The 22,814-nt window shown below is 54.1% G+C and overlaps 3 protein-coding genes across 4 annotated transcripts; 2 read left to right on the top strand and 1 right to left on the bottom strand.

Moving 5' to 3' along the window:
- The first annotated feature begins 4 nt into the window (after nt 1-4).
- LOC120955956 (neuralized-like protein 4) lies at nt 5-7,105 on the top strand. Its single transcript, XM_040377230.2, has 5 exons — nt 5-403; nt 482-4,389; nt 4,453-4,557; nt 5,263-6,311; nt 6,384-7,105. The coding sequence occupies exons 1-5, from the start codon at nt 242-244 to the stop codon at nt 6,833-6,835; spliced, it is 5,676 nt and encodes a 1,891-aa protein (XP_040233164.2). The 5' UTR covers nt 5-241; the 3' UTR covers nt 6,836-7,105.
- On the bottom strand, nt 7,001-9,610 carry LOC120955957 (T-cell immunomodulatory protein). Its single transcript, XM_040377231.2, has one exon. It carries the CDS (start codon nt 9,256-9,258, stop codon nt 7,429-7,431), a length of 1,830 nt encoding a protein of 609 aa, XP_040233165.1. The 5' UTR covers nt 9,259-9,610; the 3' UTR covers nt 7,001-7,428.
- A 964-nt stretch (nt 9,611-10,574) lies between these two features.
- Nucleotides 10,575-22,716, top strand: LOC120959977 (uncharacterized). 2 transcript variants are annotated; one of them, XM_040383814.2, is made up of 3 exons: nt 10,575-11,096; nt 12,989-15,766; nt 16,891-22,716. In XM_040383814.2, exons 2-3 carry the CDS (start codon nt 13,120-13,122, stop codon nt 20,268-20,270), a joined length of 6,027 nt encoding a protein of 2,008 aa, XP_040239748.2. In that variant the 5' UTR covers nt 10,575-11,096; nt 12,989-13,119; the 3' UTR covers nt 20,271-22,716. The 2 variants fall into 2 exon arrangements, with proteins under 2 accessions (XP_040239748.2, XP_040239749.2); XM_040383815.2 differs by lacking the exon at nt 10,575-11,096 and adding an exon at nt 11,575-12,855.
- Nucleotides 22,717-22,814: the final 98 nt, after the last annotated feature.

Below are 22,814 nucleotides of genomic sequence, written 5' to 3'. Positions count from 1 at the left end.
GACCGAACGTCAAACTGTGGCGTCCGGTGCGCGCCGTGACGTCATCGCGCAACTATCGATTTTTCCAACGCACACAAAGAAGGCGCAGCGACACAGCTGCGTAGCTGTCAAAAGTTTTCCATCGACAAATTTTCCACCCAGAAGTGTGTTTGCTGGTGGACGATTGGTTTGGTTCCAAGTGTTTTCAATCGCGAGTTAGAAAGCAACCACCGGGTTCCGTCCCGCAACCAGGTGGTTGAAAATGTCCTCCAACGTGTTTCATCGCCGGTGTGGCAAGCGGATCACACTGACGAACGGGAACCGCACGGCAATGCGAAATGTGAGCGAGTTTAACCACGGGCTGGTGCTGAGTGGCGAACCCCTGCAGGACGATGTGCTGTTCGAGGTTCGGATCGACGAGAAGGTAAGCCTGGGAGTCAATTGGGTAACTCCAATTGTGAGGCCAATTCTAATCAAAACAAACACTCCCCCTCCTCGGCAGATCCAAGCGTGGAGTGGCAGCATTGAGATTGGCATCACCACAGTCAACCCGGAGTCTACGGAGCTGCCGCCGTGTGCGATGAAGCTGCGCAACACCACTTGGGTAATGTCGGGCATATCCGTGCTGAAGGACGGGCTGCTGCTGATGGAATCGTACGGGCTCGATCTGGAGAAGCTGGGCGAGGGCGATCGGGTCGGCGTGCAGCGGACGGCACGCGGTGAGCTCGTGTTTTACGTGAACGGCGATCCGCAGGGTGTGGCCGCCCGGGACATTCCGCGGCAGGTGTACGCGCTGGTGAACCTGTACGGCAAGTGTGTGCAGGTTACGATCACATCCGGCCAGCCGGCCGATCTGCCCGGCGAGTACGGTCCCTGCACCTCGTCGGAAGACATCAGCGCGTCGCCCCAAATCTCGCAAAACATCGACCTGCCGATGTCGGTGGAGATGTCCGTCACGGGAGCAACGACGGCAACAACATCCACGGCCACCTGCGCCGTCGTCGCAGCAGCTTCTTCCAGCTCCGCAATCACGGAGGGTGGTACTAGCGGCGTTGGCTCATCCGTGTCCGATCCGAGCGATAAGCTGCGGTTCCACACGCGCTGCGGCTCGCTGGTGAAGCTGAGTGCCAACTGCCGGACGGCGGAGCGGCGTCGCCCGCTGGACGAGTTCAACAATGGTGTCGTGATGACGCACCGGCCGCTGTGGGACAACGAGCTGTTCGAGATACGCATCGACCGGCTGGTGGACAAGTGGTCCGGCTCGATCGAGGTGGGCGTGACGACCCACTGCCCGTCGGCGCTGCAGTTTCCCGCCACGATGACTAATCTGCGCAGCGGCACGATCATGATGTCGGGCTGCGGCATACTCACCAACGGCAAGGGCACGCGCCGCGAGTACGGCGAGTTCAATCTGGACGAGCTGCGCGAAGGCGACCGCGTGGGCATGATGCGCAAAGCGAACGGCAACCTGCACTACTACATCAACGGGCGCGACCAGGGCGTGGCGGCGACGCGCGTCGCCCAAACGCTCTGGGGCGTGATCGATCTGTACGGCATGACGATCAAGGTGACGATCGTGGATCGGGACGAGCGCGAGCAGCGCAATTTGGTGACGCGCCGCAACCACCTGCTCAGCATGCCGACCACAGTACAGGAGCTGCCGCTCGGTGTGGCCGGTATGGCGACACACGGAGGGATCGCCACGGTAGCAGGCACACCGTCCGAGGCGGAGTACGTCGGTACCGGTTCGACCGCCCTACTGCTCGATCGGCTCACGTTCCATCCGACGTGTGGGTCGCACGCAAGCGTAACGCACAGTGGCCGCACCGCCCTGCGCCCGAACGCGTCGGACGATTTCAACAACGGTGTGGTGCTGACGCGCCGCCCGCTGCGCCCCAACGAGCTGTTCCAGGTGCGGCTCGAGCGCGTCGTTACGAAGTGGGCCGGCTCGATCGAGATGGGCGTGACGACGCACAGCCCGACCGAGCTGGACTTTCCCTTCACGATGACGAACGTTCGGACCGGCACGTGGATGATGACCGGCAATGGGGTGATGCACAACGGCATGACCGTGATCGAGCAGTACGGGCAGAATCTGGACCGGTTGCAGGTGGGCGATCGGGTCGGCGTGGTGCGCAAGGACGACGGGACGCTGCACTTCTGGGTGAACGGGATCGACCAGGGGCCGGCCGCGACGGGCGTCCCCGAGAAGGTGTACGGTGTGATCGATCTGTACGGGCAGGCGGCCCAGGCCAGCATCGTCGACACGTCCGAGTGCGGTACGCCCGACACGGGCAACTCGACCATCTCCAACACGACGCTCTTCCCGTCGGCCGAACCGCGCATGCGCTTCAACACGTGCGTGCACGGCCGCAACGCGCACATCATCAACGGGGGGCTGACCGCGTGCCGGCCGAAAGCGCTGGCCGAGTTTAACGACGCGATCGTGTTCAGCAGCCGGCCGCTCCGCCAGCGGGAACTGTTCGAGATCGCGCTCGACACGGTGGTCGACCGGTGGAACGGCAGCATCGAGATCGGCGTCACGGCCATGCGCCCCGACGAGCTGTCCCTGCCGAGCACGGCGACCGATCTCGAGCACGACACGATCATGGTTTCCGGCACGACGCTCCTGCTGAACGGGTGCACCGTCCGGAGCGACCTGCCGTTCGATCTCGACGCCCTCGGCCAGGGCTCGCGCGTCGGCGTCATGCGCAACGGGGACGCAATCCACTTCCTCGTGAACGGCATCGATCTGGGGGCGTTTTACGACTCGAAAGCACCGAACCTGTACGCGGTGGTCGATCTGTACGGGCAGTGCGCGCAGGTAAGCATAACGGCGCCAACGCACCCACCGGGAGCGGGCGCTTGCGCGGGCGTGGCCGGCAGTGTCGTCGGCCCGAACGGTGGCGATCTGCGGGCACCGTACGCGATCAGCGAAAACTCCCAGAGCCTGCAGGCGACGTCCGTCATACAGCCGATGGCACTGGTCGAGTCGAAGCACCGGTGGTCGTGCATTTCCGCCAGCAACACGGTCACGCTCGGGCACAACTGGACGCTGGCGACGCGCGGCACCAATGCGGCCCTGTCGCACTGTCTCGTCTTCTCCGACCGGCCGCTCGTGCCGGGCGAAACGTTCGAGATCAAAATCGTCGACGTGAATCCACTGTACGCGGGCTGCCTGCGGGTCGGCGCGACCGACCTGAACCTGTGCGACGAGCACGTGCGCAAAAACATTCCCATCAGCATGCGGCGCATCCCGGCGAACGTGTGGTACGCGAGCGGGAACGAGGTGCGGCACAACTCTACCCTGCTGCAGCGGGCGCTCGCGTCGCTCGAGTGGTTGCGGGTGGGCGATCGCATCGGCATCGAGCTGACCGCGGCCCGCACGCTGCGCATTCTGCTCAACTCGGAGGACATGAACATAACCTTCACCAGTCTGCCCGACTCGGTCGATGTGTTTGCGGTGGTGGAGCTGATCGGGAGCACCATGGCGGTGCAGGTCATCTCCTCGCAGGGGCCGTCATCTCCGCTGCGCCCGTGCAGCCTGCGCCTGCAGGACTCGCTCGAACTGGGACTGGATCCGCTCAACAAGCAGGACTCCATGCTGGAATCGATCGATTCCGACAGTCTCGCGATGGAGTTTTCCGAGCTGTATCTCGGCAAGAACGTAACCCTGCTCGAGGATCGCAAATCGGCCGCCCGGCATCAATCCTACAACCAGGCTGTGGTGTGCCTGTCCCGCCCGCTCTGCAAAGGACACAGCGTCAGTGTGCGCGTGAACGCCATCAACCCACAGTGGAAGGGTACGATCGCGGTCGGTGCGCTCGGGTCGGCACCAGGCGCTTCACCCGCCCAGTTTCCGTTCCCCACATCGGCCATCCTGTTCCGCCGGCCGTGCTGGATCGTTACGCACGATTATGTGAACATCAACGGCACCAAGACACAGTCCCGGTACGGTGAGCTGCTCGATGCGATACAGCCCGGCACGATCATTACGCTTACGCTGACGCATGCGGGCAGTTTGGTCATTACCTGCGGCCAGACACAGCTGGAGGAGCTGGCGACCGGGCTGCCCCATCACGTGTATCCCGTGTTCGATCTTTACGGCAAGTGCGAGCGGGTTACGATCTACAGCGGGGATCCGAAGAATGGTAGCCCGATCGCGGAGGAGTTGGCGATGCTACCGAACGAACCGCAGCGATCGGGTGGCCCGGTAGCGGTGGCAGCTGGCCCGTGTGATGCTGTTGGAGCTGGACCGGGTGCTCTTGTTCCGCAGGGAGGGTTAGAAAACGGTGAGAACGTTCCACAGTGTGAGAAGGCCGATCTGGAGGTGCACGAGAAGGAAACCGATCAGACGGCTGCCGCCTCCCAGCAGCAGGTAGCGACAGGTTCCAGCTCTTCAAACGCGATGTAAGTGTTTGACAAATTGTCAAGAGACACACAGAAGTTCACACAATTTCTTTTTCTTTTTAGGAGCCGCTCCGTGATGGACTGCGTGTCGGAGAATTTGCTGATGAATATTTCGATTAAAATCCGCACCGCCAACGAGGCGCGCAACCAGGAGCTGTCCAATTCTTGGTGAGTGGAGGCAGGATCGCTAGTGGTGGGAGCTCGGAATCGGAATTCCTATCCGATTCCGATTGCAGTGTTCGGAATCAATGCTGGGAATTCCGGTTTCCCGAGACGACTCCGATTTGCCCCGGAATCGGAATCAGAATTGACTCTGGTATTGGAATTGGCTCTGGAATCAGAATCAGCTCTGGCATTGAAATCAGAAGCTTCTTAGGGCCCGAACGCCTATTCTCAAGGAGATGTTGAAACCGAGCCCACTCTGATTTCAAAGCCCATTCCGATTACAGTGCCAATTCCGGAACCTATTCCAATTCTGGAACTTATTCTAATTCCGGAGCCTATTCGGATTCCGGTGTGAATTCCGGAGTCGATTCCGATTCTGGTGCCGATTCCAGAGTCGATTCCGGACCTACTATCCGGAATCGATTCCAGCCAACTCCGGAGTTTCTAGTCTCTTTCGGAGTCGAATCCGGAACCTATTCCGATTCCGGAACTTATTATAATTCCGGATCCAATTCCGATTTCGGTGCCAATTCCGGATCCAATTCCGATTCCGGAGCTGATTCCGGGTTTGATTCCAGAAATTGATTCCGAACCTACTACCCGGGATCGATTCCAGACAACTCCGGAGCTATCGATTCCGGGAAAACTTCATTTTTTTCCCTTTATACCATTTAGAAGAAAAAATATTAACAAAATTGCACCCCACAGCTGCTTACGGGACTCGCTGCAGCTGCAGCACTCGACCAATCTGAACATCCAGCGCAGCCAGAGCACGCACCGGTTCAACGCGAACGCCATGCAGGGCAGCTACGATAGCAACCGGGGTGGTGGTGGTGGTGGTGGAGCCGGTGGCGATCAATCCATGAGCTCGGGCAACTACGACGAAGGATTTGAGGACTATCAGCATCGGCCCGGTGCTGTCTCAGCTCCCTCGGGCAGCACGTCCAATGGTGGCGTGTGCAGTACGGCTGCTGTCCCGGAACCGAGCACGGTCGATCGGGCGGAAAACACCGACACAAACTATCTGGACGATGTGGTCGAATCGGGCGCAGAGTTTAACAATCAGCTCGGCAGTACGGCAGCACCAACATCCGCGGGGGGCGACGCGGAGTGTGATACGAACTTGACGGACGTTAATCAAAACCTAACGGCGGACGAATCGCTGGACGATGAGGAGGACGAGGATGAGGACGAGGATCGTGATCGTAACACGCTCGCAGCGAACAGTAGCCGACGGGCGAAGCTTGGCCTGCAGTTGCAATCGGCTGGTGGGAGCACTGGACCGGCGAACAACGGCTCATCCAGTGGGTCCGTTTCGTCCTCGTCCTTTGTGGGAATGCAGCAACGATTAGCACCGGAGGGTGCGGAAAATGAGGAAGATAATGATGGACAGCAGCGGTATAGGTCAGCTACTGCACCGGCGGCACCACCAGTGCCGGTCCATCCGGTGGTGGAGAACCGTGACTGCGACTATCTGAAGCTGGTGATGAGCTTCAAGCGCACGCTAATGCTTCCCGATGCGTTCTTCGTCGATGAACCGTGCGCCTGCTACTGTGCCGGGTGTTGCCAGCTACCGGTGGGTGGTAATGCTGGTGGGACACTGAGGAACTGGGTACGCTTCCGGCTGAACCAGCAGACAGTGCTCGGCGGCGGTGGTGTTAACACGGCGGACGAGTTCGTCTGGACGACGGCGTACTACAACACGCGCGTGGACAAGATACGGTCCGTGCTGGATCACGGTCAACCGTTGCCGATTGGTAAGCGTATCCTTTAAAGAAAACAAAAAGAAGGAGGTATATAACTGTTTCCCTTTTCTTTGTTTCCCTTAGAAACCGGTCAACTCCTGCCGGAATCATCCACGCTGAACGATAACTTCATCCCCGGTACGCACATCCTGCTGCGCTCCGTACCGGATGCGGCCGAACCAGCGTCCAATGCCACGAGCACATCCTCGCACGTCGCCGGCTCCATCCGTGGACGCACCTTCCCCCTGCGCTACATGGTGAATGGACAGTTTTTCCACATTAAAACCGCCTTCGAGGTGCGCGTTCGTGCGCAATCCCTTTCCACCGTCGATCATTCCGGCGCTGGGGAGGGATTGAATGCATCCACCGGTGGTGCGGGAGCTACCGGGACCGGTGGCTGTACGAGCGGCGTATCGACGGTACCGACTGCCGGGGGGATCGCTACCGGCACAGATTTCACATTCCGCTCCTGGACCACCAAGGAGGCCGATGCTTGCGTACTGACGGCTTTGTTGATCCATTTGGTGGCTAATTAATCGTCACCTCATTACATTCAAAGCTAGAGTTCAATGTAAAAGGCAGCTTCATAACAAAAACGGTAGATTTCATCGCGGGCAACTCTCACGCTAACTCTCTTTAGAATTTACTCATTTTCGCCTTATTTAAATCGCTTTTCACTAGTTCCGAAAACGAAGCTACTCTTTGTGATTTTTAGTTAGCTATATTTATTTGATTTACTTTATTCTCGTTTAGCGTTATAGTAATAAATAGTTAACATAAAGGCGCACTTTCGAAAAGGAAAAGCACACACTCCGTTCCGTTTTGTCAAATCCCGCGACTTTGCACGACAGGATAATATATAATCAAATTCATATTGGAATTGTATCAGATTTGAGAAAAACGAAAGGAAAGGAAACTGAAAAGAATACAGGCAAAACCCAAGTAACAAAAAAAGAAGAAGAGAAACAAAACAGTAAGTAAGTTATTTATCAATTAGATTACAGTCTACGTTATGTATGTATGTATCGCAGCATTAAAACAAATGGTCTGCCATGTGTCCCGCCTCGTTTCAGCTCGTAAACTGACCCACTGGCCACCCAAACCCAAACCCCTTGCCTTCCGCTCTCCTCTACATCGCATCGAAATGGAACCGGTGCGCCTCGAGCGAGCGCTGTATCCGATCTTCGCGCTTTTCCTTCGCGTACAGGATGAGTATCAGCAGCAGTATCACGAGACAGATCACGCCGAGCGCGATCACGCTCATCACGATCAGCTTGCTCGGCGTCACGAACAGCTGCGCCTTCCAGCGCTCCGGCTCGTCGATCGGGTTCGGCACCACGATCATCTGCGAGTTCGGTATGAGCTGCGTCCAGGTGCGCGAATGGTTCCACAGCCCCACCGTCAGCGAGTCGACAAAGTTGGGCGTCCGGCCCAGCCCGAACGTCGTGAACGGCAGATGCAGCGACAGGTAGGCGGACTGGGGCAGCTGGGCCGACGCACCGTGCTGCGGTTCCCCGTCCTGCGTCGTCGTGTTGTACTCGATCCGTGGCCCGGGCAGGTTCGTCCCGAACGTGCGCTTCTTCCTCCCGAGAGGCGTTAAAATCTTCGGTCCACTGCTATTGCTCAGCCCGGTCAGCACGATCACCTTCACGAAGTTGGCATCGTAGTCGAGCGAGTTGCGGAACGCGACCGGCCGCGTCCCGTTGCCGTGCCGCTCGACAAAGATCGCGTCCAGTATGCCGTCGTTGTAGAAGTCGAAAAACGAACCCATCATCGTACCGTTCGAGAACGGGGCCAGCGCCTTCCAGCGCACCACGAACGTGCGCGTCATGTGGTTGCAGGCGCTCTTCTCGCACGGCACGTTCTCCAGCAGGAAGGTTTGCATCTGGTCGCCCGATTTCGTCAGCGTGGCGAGCAGGTCCGGATAGCCGTCCAGGTTGAAGTCGCCGCCGCGCAGCGTTATGCTCTGCGTCGCCCAGCTCGACCGGTCCGGCACGACAAAGTGCCACGCGTCGTTGTGGTCGTCCTTGAAGTCGATCTGCAGATCGTGCAGATGGTTGCCGTGGTGCACGAAGATGCTCGAGTTGACGCACTTCGCGTCGAAGCACATCGGGAACACGGGCAGCAGGCTGCCGTCCAGCTCCACGTCCAGGAAGATGGCCCGCCCCACGTGCTTGTTGTAGTTGCCCTCGGGGAAGTTGATCTTGTGGCTGAAGCGGAACTTTTCGTGGCTGTTCACGCCCAGCCACACCTCGAACCCGGCCGTCGTCGTTAGAAACAGGTCCGCGGTAAAGTCTTTGTTCAGGTCGAGCACCGCGTGCGAATGCGGGACGGACAGTTCCGCCCCGTGCGTACCATCCATCGGCACCGTAAACTGTCCCCGCTGGCCATGATCGTCCGGCTTTTTGAAGATCCAAAACGTTCGCTTCCGCTCCGTATCCATGCCGAACAGATCGATGATAAAGTCGTTATCGTAGTCGAGTGCCAGCGGCTGGCCGACCATTTCGATCAGCGGCTTCGCGTCCTCCGCCGTACAGTTCATCACTTCCGCCGCGCCCCAGTTGATGTACACGTACGTCCGGGCATCGTCGCCCCCGTCCGGCTGCACCGTAAACATCACGTCCATGTACGCGTCCCCATCAAAGTCGCCCGGCACGACGCTGGTGATCTTGTGCCGCCGGAACTCACACTTCGGACCCTCCCGGAGCAGCGGCTTGTCGTCGCTGCCGAGCAGTATCTGCAGCGTGTGGAAGTTGTCCCGCAGCACGAACACGTCCGTCAGCTCGTCCGAGTTGAAGTCGCCGTACGCGGCCGGAATCGCATCGGTCAGCTTGTCGAACACGGTGCTGGTGATGTCGATGATGTCACCCGCCCGGACCGCACTGTGCCGCTGGTCGATCGATAGCGGGAGTAGGTACACGAGCAGCAGGTGCGCCGCCGATAGGAAGTGAAATTTCATCGCTGCTCGTTGGGTGGGTGTTGGGTGGCGGTTGGGGAGATAGTTTTCTTCGGCTGCTCAGGGGGCTTTTCACTGGGGCAGATGGGAAAACGCAATTCACCACGTCCGGCTACGGAGCCACATTGCACAATCGGTATTTCCGTCTATCTCGCAGACACACACGCGCGAGGCTCTTCCAAATGATCGTTCGTTTTTTGCTGGGCACTAATTCGGCCCCGAGACAAGAGATTAAAGCAGTTGATTGTTTATTTATGATTCACTGTACGCAGCGTAGCCAGCAGATTCGTGTATGTGTGTTTAGCTGTTTTTTTTTCATCAACTCTGCGTTCTTTCTTTATCAGCTGAGAGGTGTATAGAGGTGCTTTGTTTGACAGCCAAGGTGTATAGAGAGATTGGTTCCCAAAGAGCAAAAAATCGACAACGTGACAGATGCACTCGGGGAAACGGGCAGTTGCGCTCGTTTAAAAATGAGAACTGGAAAACATATCAATTTTACTTATTTTCTTTATCATTTTCGTGTTGAAATTGTTTGAAATTATCTGGATAAAATATTGAGAAAATTTGCCATTCAGTTTTTGTCTTTAGCTATAATTTTGTTATTTAATAAAAAAACCTTTTTTTCCGGAGCCAACACCGGAATCGTATCCAGAATTGGATCCGGAATCGTATCCAGAATTGGATCCGGAATCATCTCCGGAGTCTATTCCGGAATCAGATTCGATCTCAGCATCAAAATCGGCTCCGAAATCGATTCCGAACACGGAATCGAAATTGAGAAGGTCCGATTCCGAGCTCCCACTTCTAATGGGTAAGCCCTACAGACATTTCTGCCTAATTTTCGTCCAATGTATGAATTGTATTCGTGTTTTATGCGGTCAAGGAACGATTTCTTATGTAAAAAAAACTTTAATTGTTTATTTACGATAACAATCAAAACAACACGAGAATAAAATTTAAATAACAAGCTCTTTCCTGCTCACACCACACCAAAGCTGCATAGTGCGAGGCTTCCCCGTACCCGTCATTCGAGCTCGGGTAACACACTGCTCGAAAGTACACCCTCAACCACCGCACGCGTACACGCGCATCTATTTACCCAACCACGCCATTTTGTGCGGTGGTGTGCGTGCCAGCCAGCCCCCACAATTGTGCTGGCTCTCCCTATCGCTCTTTCATTCACGCAGCCACGCACACTAGCAACCTGTTGCTTTCTTCCGCTCGCCAAAACAGCAGCGGCGCTTTCATGGTGCCATCTCTCTCTCTCTCACACACACAGCAGTTTCTGGCGAGAGGGAACCAACCCAACAGCAGCAGCAGCAGGCGAATAGTCTGACGCCGCGCTTTCGGGGTAGTAGTGCGTCGTCGTGTGCCTCATTTCGCGTGAACGCGTTTTTATTCCCATTTTTCCTTTGTTTTTTCTTTTCATTTCGCCTTGATTTTTGCAATCCTTCGTTTCGTTCAACGAGCACGGCCACGCACGGGTTTTATGAGTTTTACAGTGCACGCACGAAATGTACGCTTACTCGCCGTACGCAGAATTGTGATTTGCTCAGCGAAAAAAGAAAACCACCATCGACTGCTTGTGTGACAACGCGCCAGGGGTGTTCCACTCCAACATTCCGACCTGTTTTTTTGTGTGTGTATTGTGGGTTTTTTTTTTTTTGAATATTTTTTGCTGGCCCTCCCCGCAGCGGGCAGGCTCTGTCACGCTTGGTGTGGTGTGTGCTGGGCGAACGACGATGATGATGGCGTGGAGCAGCGCTTTGTGATGAAATAATGGAAAAGTACAGCCAATGTGACGCATCGTGCCAGAAGCAGCAGTGTGTTTTCTTTGAAAGGTAACCGAAAGCAAAAAATAATATCCAACGCCTCGTGTGTGACTACGTGTATTCATATATATATTTCCGACATATTTGTTTCCCCATTTGCATTGTGTGGCATCTACTCTACTCCCTGTCCCGCAGTGTGTGCCGTGTGTGCGTGCGTGTATGTGTGTGAGTGTGTGCGATAGTCTCTTGCTGGGCCGTTAGCCGCCCCCTTCTGCGGGACTTGCTTCTGTAGGGTTACTGTGCTCTCCGCTCGAAGAGAAAGGCACATAATTGTAGTAGTAGGCTGGCATGAAGAAGAAGAAGAAGAAGAAGAAACAACCGCCCCAAAGCAAGACACAGGGGCCTGCGTTTTTTTTACGATCAGCAGCAGCAGCAGCAGGCTCCGCAAGTGAAGAAAGAAGTGAAAAGCGGCGGATGAAGCAACTTCCACGCGAACGAATGAACGAACGGTAAAGGGGAGAGGGGGGGGGGGGGGGCGGGTCAGGGGATGCGCCCATCTGTGCGGTGTCGGGTGAGATGGCGTTGTGCACCAGGAAAAATCTAACAAGGCCAACCACACCGTAAAAGCCATCGGTAACGTGTGTGTATATATGTATGTGTGTGTGAGTGAGGGATGAAGAGAAGAAGGGGGAGCGGTATGGTGCATTGTGCGACGCGAAGTTTTACTAAACGAAAGACACCGAAGAAGGAAGAAAGCAAAAGAACGGCCCAAAGAAGTGAAGGCAAAACAGCGTGAAAGGGAAAGAAAGAAGCGAAAGAAAGCCCAGTGTGCGCTTGTGTTAGAGCGAGACGGCGCACTCATCCAGCACGACTGCTGCTTCGCTGTGTGTTGTGTGAACACAGGGGTAGTGGTTGCGGGTTGTGCTTCGCGGAAGAAGAGCTGAAGAAGTGTGCAAAAACACAAAACGGGCCCATAAACACACACACAAACACAGCCGTTTCATAGCCGTTCCCGGATCAAAGCAACAGTGTGCGGAGTGTACAGGAGACGGCCACCGTCGCCGGCTCCTACCCTGCCACTCGCCCCGCACCAATAAACAACAGGAGAAACAAATGCCCTTTTGCGTGTGTGTGTGTGTGTGTGACTCCGTGGTCCATGAAACGGGGGAGAAGAGCATCACAAAGAAGAAGCAGAAGCAAAAGAAAGAGGCAAAAGTCAACCCGTTTGTGTAGTGCAGAAAGCTGTTTTCCGAAAACGTAGAGAAGCGCGCCCTGTCTTTTTCTCTCTTTCTCGCTCTCTCTTTTCCTCTCCCGTATGGTTGTGTGTATGTGTGTGTGTGTGTGTTGCGTTGTTCGCCATCATACATTTTCCATCCAAACACAACATCCCTTCCGCCATCTGCATTGAAGCAACAACGAAGCGTAGAGGGAAGCGAGGAGATAAACAAAACCCATCAAACGGATTCCCTTTCCTGTGTGTGCGTGTGTGCGCGTGCGAGTGAGAGAGTGCATGTGTGTGTGTGTGTGTGTGTGTGTGTGTGTGTGTGTGTGTGTGTGTGTGTGTGTGTGTGTGTGTGTGTGTGTGTGTGTGTGTGTGTGTGTGTGTGTGTGTGTGTGTGTGTGTGTGTGTGTGTGTGTGTGTGTACATGACCATACGCAAGCCACACTGCCTGCCGCTGCGTAGGTCTCTCTCCCTGTCTGGTTTTGGTCCGTTTCGCCGCGAAACTCTGACAGGCAGAGAGCAGTGAGGGGGGCAGGCTGTGGAACGGTTTTAATGGCGGCTACACGTTGACATAGGCACACGCGCGCGGCGAGGCAGTATAGTATTGTAATATATATATTTGGGAAACAAAACAACCCTGTGGACCGGTTCTGGCGGATACCTTGGGCGGCCCCCCATTAACATATTGACGGGTTAATATTTCCATTTTGTTTTGTATTTTTGTTTTCTTTTTTTGTAGAGGAGGAAGCAACCGACAGACGACAGCGTTAGCGTCATCGCGCAACCGTCCATTCCGTCCAGCGGGGTAGCATTGAGTGGTATTAGTATTTACCACACGCGCGCGCACACACACAGACAGCAGCATCTCCGATGCCAACGCACTCTTACGCCGGCCACCACGGTATGGCGACCTTAAACTACAGAACGCCCTCGGCGGCGCCAGCACCCGCGAACGGTGTTGGGTCGATCCACCAGCAGCACCAACACCACCAGCAGCATCATAACCATCACAGCAGCAGCAGCAGCAGCAACCACTACCACCACCTTCACCGGCCGCAGCAGCATCTTCATCATCATCCTGCTGCGTCCGGTGTGCCGAAAAGTAGCATGCTGTCGATGTACAGCGGACTGACCATGAACATTCCTCCCACCGGTGCCGGGGCGGCGGCAGGTGGTTATCTGCACCAACAGCAGCAGCATCATCATCAACCGCAGCCACCGTCGTATGCGCCTCCATCTGCCCCAACAACAACAACAACAACAATGGGGCAACAACCGACGGTCGTCCCGCCAGCGCCAGCAATGGTTGAGGAGGAGGAGGATGATTTTTTGAGCGAAATTACGATCCAGTTTGATGACGAGGTGCAAACACTGTACGTAGGTCCGGTGGAAATTATTGACGGTAAAGGTGGCGGCGGCGGCGGAGCGACTGAACCGACGAAGAAAGCATCGCCACCGCCACCACAGCCGCCTGCAGCAACACCGGCGAGTGGCCGTTCGCGGGAACGCTTGCAGGAGGAGCGAGCGATCGTCACACTCGAACCCGTTGGCGGCAGAACGAAAAGCCAACCATTACCGATGTACCTGCAGCAGCAACAACAGCAGCATCAGCTGCAACAACAGCTGCAGCATCAATTGCAGCAGCAGCAGCAGCAACAGCAGCAGCAACAACAACACAAGCAGAATCAACTGTTGCAGAAGCAGAAGCTGAAGCAGAACAAGCTAAAGCAGCAGAAGCAGCAGCTGCGCCAACAGGAGCTCCAGTTGCAGCAGCAGAAACAGAAAGAGCTACAGCTGCAGCAGCAGAAGCAGCAGGAGCTGCAGCGCCAACAGCAACAGAAGCAGCAGGAGCTGCAGCGCCAGCAGGAGCTGCAGCGCCAGCAGGAGCTACAGCGCCAGCAGAAACAGCACGAGCAGCAGCAGCAGCGCCAGAAACAGCAGGAACTGCAACGGCAGCAACAGAAGCAGGAATTGAAACGACAGCAGCAGCAGCAGCAACAGCAGGACGAGCTGCGGCAGCAGCGGTACAATCAGCAGATGATGCTGAAGAAGCAGGCGCTGCAGCAGCAGATCAATCTCCTGAGCGACCAGAACCTGCTACCGAACGGCTTGAAGGCGTTTCACGATATACAGCTTCAGTTGAACGCGCAGCGTCTTCAACAGCAACAGCAGCAGCAGCAGCAAAAGCAGTCCCAGCCACAGTCGAAACCACTGCCGCCACCACCACCACCACCACCATCAACACATCAACCACCCGCGTACGTGAACAATCAGCAGCTCATCCAGGAGTTGCATCAGCAGCAGCAGCTGGCACTGCAATTCCAGCAGCTGCGTCATCTTCAGAACAGTATGTTCCCGTCCACGCTGCCGGAATCTCACGCACCGCTGCCAGCGTCCGGGGCGGCGCAACCGGTGCTACCATGGCCCAAGGTGTGCGTAAAACAGGCGCCGATGCTTAACTTTGTACGACACAACGGCTCGCCCAGTGGTGGCAGCAGCAGCAGCAGTAGCAGCAGCAGTACTAGCAGTGGCTACTCGTCCAGCAGTAGGGATGCCGGTGTGGTGGGAAGCACGAAACGACCACCGGCAGCAACCCCGTTGCCGGTGGAGCGAAAAGCGCCGCAGAAGCAGCTGGAGGCGGCAGCATCGCACCCGGTGCCGACGCCGCGCCCTGTCCAGATGACCGAAACGGGACCGCTCGGTGATGTGGCGCCGGCCACGGTACTGCAATCGCTACCGACACCGGTACAAACGGCCACCGTGCGGGCGGCAGTCGAAGCTCCCAAGGCACAACCGCCACGACCGCCACCGCCGGTCGAAACGATCGAACAGCAACAACCGACCGAGCTACTGCTGACACGACTCAAGCAAGAGCCTTTGTCCGAGGAAGTGGACGAGCAGGTGCAGGAGACGGAGAAAGGGGAGAATGTTCCGGTGCCGGAACAGCCGATCGTGACAACACCGTTCGTAGCGCCACCGGTAGCATCATCTCCGCGGCCACCAACACCCACACCGTCAGCCACATCGCCGCCTCCCCTCGTCGACACCAAACCAACCATCATCATCATGCCCGAAGTGAACGTGTTTGAACCTGCTACAGCACCGGCGGCGGTGGCGGCAGTTCCCATCGCTGCGCTGGAAACAAGCGTGCTGTCTGCTGTTGCCGCTGCTGCGTCAATGACAGCGACCGCCACGGACGAGGGTGTGACGGCGGTGAATGACGCAGTTGCTGTTTCACCGGTTGAAGCTGCTGAAGCTGCAGCAAATGGCGTCGACGTAGCGGCGGCGGCTGCTGCCGCCGCTATCGTTGCCCTTGGTGAGCGGGAGCGAAGCAAGGATGATGAAATTCAGCAAGCCATGACGAATGGCGATGATGGTGGAGCGGTTGATGTTGCTGCTGCTGCTGCTGCTGAGGCTGGCACGCAACAGACAACCGTGGAGGAACAGACGACGGAGGAGCAGCGGAAGGAGGCGGTGTGTTCACCCGCATTGCCCGGGCATGTGGCTGCGACTGTCGGTACGTATTGGTAACACACGCACACACACACACTCACGCATGTGTGTGTATGTGGCTGTGTGCTTCACATCATTTGCTTTTGTAGCTGTTACGCGTTTTTGGAATGTGAAATGTGTTGGCGAACATTTAACAGGTTGATAATCGAACGTCGAACGTAAACGGTTAATTTAAAAAATGTTTAAAAATTGCTGAAAATTATTTAAATCCAACGGATTTTTTTTTGAATATTTTTAATTGCTTTTTTATTAATTACCTTCAATCTTAAATTAATTATTGTAAAGTAAAACTTTTGCCAAGGTTAACACTACATTCACAAGCATCCAATTGGATGGAAAAGGGCCCACCGTATAGAAAGCTAAAGCATTAGCAAAATAATGATTAAATTGCCAAAAAAAGGAAAAAACATCTTTTTTGTTAATTTTAATCGCTAGCGCGAAACTGCAGCTCTTTCGCGCTAGTATGCCTGTATGTGTATGTGTGTGTGCCGCGCTGCATACTTGTTTCTTTCCGCACCAATACACGCAACATTTACCCGGCGGCCGGTTATGTTTCGTTAGGCGCGGTCCACATGGACGACGACACATTGGTTTGCCTGGTGCGTATGTATTGCCGCGCGTCATAGCCGCGCCATCCTGCTGCGTTGCGTTGCACGCCATCGCTTCCAGCGGCAAACCAGTTGGCTTGTGTCGACGTCAGCACTTGCTTCGATCAGGTGTGCGTGAAAAACAAAATGGAGCTGCCTGGTGGCTCGTACGACCGGCTCACTACAACCATGCCCCGGTGTTCGGTTCCGTTGGTGCAGTTAGTCTCGTCAGCATGGGAAAATTAATGTTTTAGTTTATTTTAAAATTAGCGTATACAGTGTATATTATATAGATAATATTGAACGGTCAAGTGTAACGGCCGGAAACGATTGAAGGGAGAACAACTTTATCGATCCTCTTGGTGGGAAGTTCATGCGAGTGAAGCACCATGCTGCTCCATCAACTGTTTTGTGATGGTGTAGAAAATCAATTAATCAATTTGTTTCTTGCTAACACATTCTAAAGCACATTTCCCTGCGCAAGCTTCATCGCTTCGTAGTTCAAAAATATAATACTAATATTTACTATTATTCTTTTTAGCCCCTAAACCTCTAAAACAACTGCAGCTAGCGCAAGCACCGCCTGTTGTGAAACGTGGCCGCGGACGGCCTCCGAAATCATCATATCAGAAATCTCTTCCCTCGACCCCAACGGCAGCTCCTTCCAAACTTGTTCAAACGACACATTCGACGGGACGTAAAAGTGGAAAAACTACACTTGCAAACAACAGCAATGAAGGGATGGAACCTTCAATTGCAACCACAACCGATGCGTTGGCAAGCAGCAATAGTAGTGAGCCACCAGGGGTAAAGGAATTAGTAGTCCTACCGCAGGCTGCAAAGGTGAAAGTGGAACATCGAGCACAAACAGCGGCTACTGAAGAAAGCGAATCCGCAAGAACCGAACTCGTAAGCTCCTCCTCCCCCTCTCTACCTATCTCGACCGAGCCCGCTGCAGTGGCTGCAATGTGTGAAAAGGAACCGACAGTAAGCGACAAACCTTCCCAGCCCGATGCTACGAATGGTAGCGACGAACCTGCCCACACGGTGGCGCAATCTGGCGAGCTGAAAAAGACTTCAAAGAAGAAAGGATACATATCAGTGGCGAGCCTTTTCGCGCCCGTAAAGACTGCACGCAAGGAGCAGCAGGCACCACAGCAGACTCCAAAACAGGAACCCCCGGTGGAGGAGAGCAATGATGAGTCGGCAGCAGCACCTGTTGTGGGGAGTGAAACGACTGAATCTGCATCGAACGACCAACACCAACAACTACCAACGAATGTAGCTGAAGTGAGTGCGAGCGTTGCCGAGGACGTAGCTGAAAATAAGACTGAGCAAAGCGTATCATCACCACAACCCGCGGTCGATACGGCACACGATGATATGGTGGAAGTGAACGGGCTTAGCAACTTACCGGAAGCGACCAAAGTGCAGCCGGTTGTGCTTCCGGCGGAAGTGCCGAAAGAGAGCGGCCGGGAGGGCAGCGTTGCTAGTGGCGACAATGGGGAGTCTTGCGCTTCGTCCTCATCCACAGAAGAAGCGGTCGGCGTAGCGATAGAGGTGACGAAACAGTCGACCGCCGGGCCGGTGGGTGTGGACACGCTGAAAGAATCTTCCCCTGCCAGTGACAGCGGTATCGAATCGGTGAACGAATCTGGCACGCCGGCAGCTAGCAGCAGTGTGCCGAAAAGGCCCCGGGGACGCCCAAAGTCCACCGTGAGCTTTGCGGGTGCGTCAGCCAAGGAAGACAAACCGTCCCAGCAGCCGGATCAGGCAAAGCTGCAGCAGCAGCAGCAACAGCCGCTGGTTAAGGAGGAAAAAGAGCTGAAACCACGCCCTGCCCGACGCAAATCCATCCACAATGCTAGCCTCGCCAGCGAGAAGGAAGACGGTGCAGAAGAGGAGGAATCGGCGGTGGTAGCGACGCCGGCTCGAACCGCCGGGAAGCGGGCAGTGCGTACCGCGCGCAAACCGTCCGTCAAAGCGAAGGAAGCGGCCGAATCGGCGGAGGTCGAACAGCAGGCTGCTGCAGAGGCGGTGGCGGTTGCGGTGGCAACGTCGGCAGGTGGCGAGGCCGGAACAAAGTGTAGTAAGTGTGAGCTGTGCTTCAAGACTGAGCTGTGGTACAGGAAGCATCTAATCAACGTTCACGGCATGGAGCCGGAGGAGGTAACACGATTGTTGTTGGCGGAGGGTAGCAGTGAGAGCAAAGGTTCGTCGCCTGCTGTTTCAGAAGTGGCAGCAGCAGCGCCAGAACCAGCGATACTTACGAACGGTGGCGATGAGACAACGAAGCAAGTGTCGACCGTCGGTGAAACGGTGGAAGCAGCTGCTGCCGTTGCCGACGAAAGCTTACAAAACGGGCACAGCGACGAAGTGGCGCAAACGACGAACATTTCACCAGTGGCCGCAGTTCCTTCCAAGCTTGCTCAAACGTCACCGTCGACGGGACGAAAAAGGAAATCAACGCCCTACCATGAAGAGGAGGAACCTTCTATTCCAACCTCAACCGATGCGTTGGCAGGCAGCAATAACAGTGAGCCCGTACTGCCCGTAAAGGAATTAGTAGTCCTACCGCCGGCTGCCAAGGTGAAAGTGGAACATCGGGCACAAAAAGCGACCACCGAGGAGACCGAATCTCCCCCGACCGAGCTTGCCCCGGGGCAGCAGCTCGCGAAGCGGCGCAAATCGAGCATTACGCCCATCGCCACCGAAGCAACGAAGCAGGAGAAGCCCGACCCGGACGATCCGGACAAGCTGACGCCGTTCGAAAGCGCCAAGGTGACCGTGCTCGAGTCGGAGATGACGGGCGAAACGCACTACACGTGCACGATCTGTGGCGGCCAGTTCACGGGGAAGGCCACGATCAAGGAGCATCTCGACACGGTGCACGCGGCCATCAAGCGCCGGTCGTGCGAGTACTGCGGCCGCACCTTCCTGCAGACGGGCGATCTGACGCGGCACGTGCGCATCCACACGGGCCAGCGGCCGTTCAAGTGTCCGGTGGTGGAGTGCAGCTTCGCCTTCATCTCGTCCGGCGATCTGCACAAGCACGTGCGGCGCCACAACCAGCAGCCGATGCCGAAGCCGCACGTGTGCGACCAGTGCGGCAAAGACTTTGAGCGCTCGTACGATCTGAAGCGGCACAAGACGATGCACGCGAAGAGCGAGCCCGACTTCAAGGGCATTACGTGCGGGGTGTGCGGGAAGGTGTTTGCCCGGCGCGACCAGTTCCGGGCGCACACGTACCGGCACATCGGCTATCGGCCGTACCAGTGCGAGATCTGTGGCAAATCGTTTACCGATCCGAGCAACTACTCCAAGCACGCCCGGCTGCACGAGATGGACGGGGTGGAGGTGGTGTGCAACTTCTGCAACCGGCCGTTCAAGAACAAGAGCGCCATCTCGAAGCACATCTTTCACTGTCAGCAGAAGATGGCCGGTGCTGCACCGAACAACAAGGGCGAAAAACGGGATGGTGCTTCGAAAAAGGGAGCCAGCAAGGAGGGAGGAGGCAAGAAAAGTCGCCGCGTTGGTGTGGCGATCGGGTACGGCAAGGATGGTGGTGCTAGTGGTGGGGGGATGATGGTTAAACCGAAGCAGGAAAAGGCGGCCGACGAGTCCGAGCAGCCGGTGGTGGCGATGGAAACGTCGCACGGAGGCGCGGCTATGAACGGTGCACGCACAAAGCAGGCGGCGAAGAAGAAGCACAAGCGGCGACGTATGCGAACGCCTTCCTCAACCGAGGAGGAGGACGATGAGGGCGATGAGCAGGAGGAGATGGATGATGACGACGACGACAGCGGGGACGATTTTCGACCCGACACATCCGAGCTGGCCAGCTTGGGCGTGACGGTGAAGCGGGAACGGCGCAGCAGAAAGAGTGGTGGCGTTGCAGTAGCGGCTGCCACGGAGGCGTAAGGCGGAGAGAACAAGGTGTTTATAAACCCCACGTGTGCGCGATGCTTAAGGTTTTAGTAGGAGGAGGAGAATGGGAGGAGTGTTCAGTACTTCCAGTTGCTGTTTTTTTTCAACGCTCAACTCACAGTAGGCGACGAAGAACATTGGGGATAATCGTGTGTACATGGTCCAACCAGCTTGTTTGGGGCTGGAAAGTTTATGATAAGCAATAATGACATACATACCGTGTGTATGTGTGTGATAGAGATATTATATACATACAGAGAGAGAGAGAGAGAGAGAAAAGGTGGTCTGCATTTTCGCTGCATTAGTAGAGGTAGCGTGCCAAACGGTACTGTGAGAGGTCTTCGTATATTCGATTTAATTGAAATACTATACTGCAAGGGAACTGTGAATGTGGAAAACAATTAGAATTGAGAAGAGAAAGTGAGAGATAGAGATAGAGATAGAGAGAGTCCCATACCTTTTTGTGTGGGACTATATTTTACACTTACACCTACTTAAAAGTGGTCTTAGCCTGGTAGGATAGGAGAACCTAGAGGGACCTCCCACAGATTTGTGGAGAATCTTGAATTATCATCGTCATTATCAAGCAAAGTTAAAACAAGTAGAAGACAGAGAGAGAAAGAAAAAGGGTTCGTCGCTTACACTCTTTCCATTTTTAAATGCGACTGTATTTTTAATGCGTTTACAATGGAGGGGTGTTTTCTTAAACACTAAACCGTGCAGCTAAAGCGCGCGCTCGCTCTCGCTTTCGACAAGGACAATGGCATACGAAGCAAAATTAAAGCTACTAGTTCCCAGTCGGGCGGAAGAAAGGTTCCACGTTTCGATGATGCAAGCGCCAATATATCTCTCCATAGTGTTGCAACTTTATTCGATCGATTCTCTTAACTTATTCTACCCACAGCAGCAACACCAACAACACAAATGGCAAACAGATTCGCCTCTCCACCAAGCAAGCTCCCCGTTTTGCGTTAATGTACTATTTTCTCTAAGCGCTTTTAGTTTGTAAGGTATGCAGCAGCATTATGAGTAGTTTTTTTTTCTTCATTTAATTTCTTTTTTGTACGTACGCCCTAGAATTTGATAAGTTAATTTGTAACATATACATATACTTGCCCGCGAGACCGCCGCAGCACACCTGTTTTGTTCCCTGTCACACTGTTCCAACCAGTGTCTTATTTTTCTCTCTCTGGCTCGCATTTCGTGTTTCGCATTTAGTTTAAAATGAAGATCCCAGAACAAACACACACACATGTACAGGAGAAAGGAGTAGTGAAGCAAGCACAAAAGCGAATTGTTTGCCGAAAGCAGTTTTTTTGCTCTAGTGATAAGCATGAAAAGACAACAAAACAAATACGGTTTTTTTTTAAACATTCCGGACAGTTTTTTAGGTAACACAGACACAGCATTTCTTCTTGAATTCTTGAACTTTTTGGGATAAATAATGCCACTTTGAAAAGATCAAGCGACGAGCGCCGCGCGCGTGTGTGTGTGCTATTTACTTGTGTCCATAAAAGTATTCCATTTTGCATTTTCCCCTTTATTGATCTATTGAAACTAAAAAGGGCAGCAGCAGCAGAAGCAGCAGTGCAAAGCAAACAAAAAAACACAAATCAAAGGTCTTTTGTGTGTGTGTGTGTGTGTTGTGGCGGAATACATTTTCTTTTCGATGGTGTTGTGGTTGTCGTAACGGGCCAGAAATACATTTCCATATGCGTTTTTGCTTATGCTTGGTGTAACAAAGAGCCCCAGGTGTAAGATAAATGGCGAAAAGCGATAACAATGATAGTGTGTGTGTATTCCTTTTGTTTTGCGTTAGCACAGTAACAACAACAACAACAAAAAAGACAGATATTATTTGATTTATATATTGCTGACAATATTATAATACATATATTATTATTATTCCAAACTTTTTTTTCCCTTCCTCCCTAATATTTTTTTGGCTTAGTGTGTGAACTCTTGAACCGAAGGGTAGGGAAGGAAGGAAAAAAGAGAGAGAGAGAGAGAGAGAAAGAGAGAAAAACGCCTACAATGATAGCATTCCCGAAATATACAAGTAAGCAAATACACAAAAACATTTTGGAACAAAACAAACGGGGTGGAGAAAAAAAACATAATCAAACGTGTAAGATTTTTGGAGTGGTATTTTGTGTGGAAAGATATGATCCTAAACAATCCCCCAAACAGAGTGTGATTAAAGTATTTTGAGAGAGGGAACTTTAAAATTAAACGATTTTGCCACTCGCGTGGACTATTTTGGAGTTGAGACGGGAAAGGGTGAAAGAAAGTTATTTGTAAAAAAAGGGAAAGAATCGCAGGCAACGAAGGAAAAAGACACACTTTTTTTGTATTTAAAAGGAACGCCGACGGAAAACCAACAAATAAAATGTAGCCAACGGTCACTAATATATGGGGTCCGTTATTATTTTTTTCTAAACCATCGTTGTGTCGTTTTTTTTTTTTAATTTAAATAATTAGTATTCGTCATCATTGCGTTTGTTGTTTGCTCGAAAATGAAGGTCGAAAAAAGGCGTC

Source organism: Anopheles coluzzii, chromosome 3, assembly GCF_943734685.1.
Source record: "Anopheles coluzzii chromosome 3, AcolN3, whole genome shotgun sequence".
Classification (NCBI taxonomy): domain Eukaryota; kingdom Metazoa; phylum Arthropoda; class Insecta; order Diptera; family Culicidae; genus Anopheles; species Anopheles coluzzii.
Note: the sequence above shows the minus strand (reverse complement) of the source record. Positions and strands in the feature narration are given on the sequence as shown.

Excerpts from the sequence above, each read along its gene's own strand:
- LOC120955956 (XM_040377230.2), top strand. The coding sequence starts at position 242 with ATGTCCTCCAACGTGTTTCATCGCCGGTGTGGCAAGCGGATCACACTG. Across the intron at positions 404-481 it reads AGGTTCGGATCGACGAGAAG|ATCCAAGCGTGGAGTGGCAG; the intron begins GTAAGCCTGGGA and ends CCTCCTCGGCAG. Across the intron at positions 6,312-6,383 it reads CGGTCAACCGTTGCCGATTG|AAACCGGTCAACTCCTGCCG; the intron begins GTAAGCGTATCC and ends TGTTTCCCTTAG.
- LOC120955957 (XM_040377231.2), bottom strand. The coding sequence starts at position 9,258 with ATGAAATTTCACTTCCTATCGGCGGCGCACCTGCTGCTCGTGTACCTA.
- LOC120959977 (XM_040383814.2), top strand. The coding sequence starts at position 13,120 with ATGCCAACGCACTCTTACGCCGGCCACCACGGTATGGCGACCTTAAAC. Across the intron at positions 15,767-16,890 it reads GCATGTGGCTGCGACTGTCG|CCCCTAAACCTCTAAAACAA; the intron begins GTACGTATTGGT and ends TATTCTTTTTAG.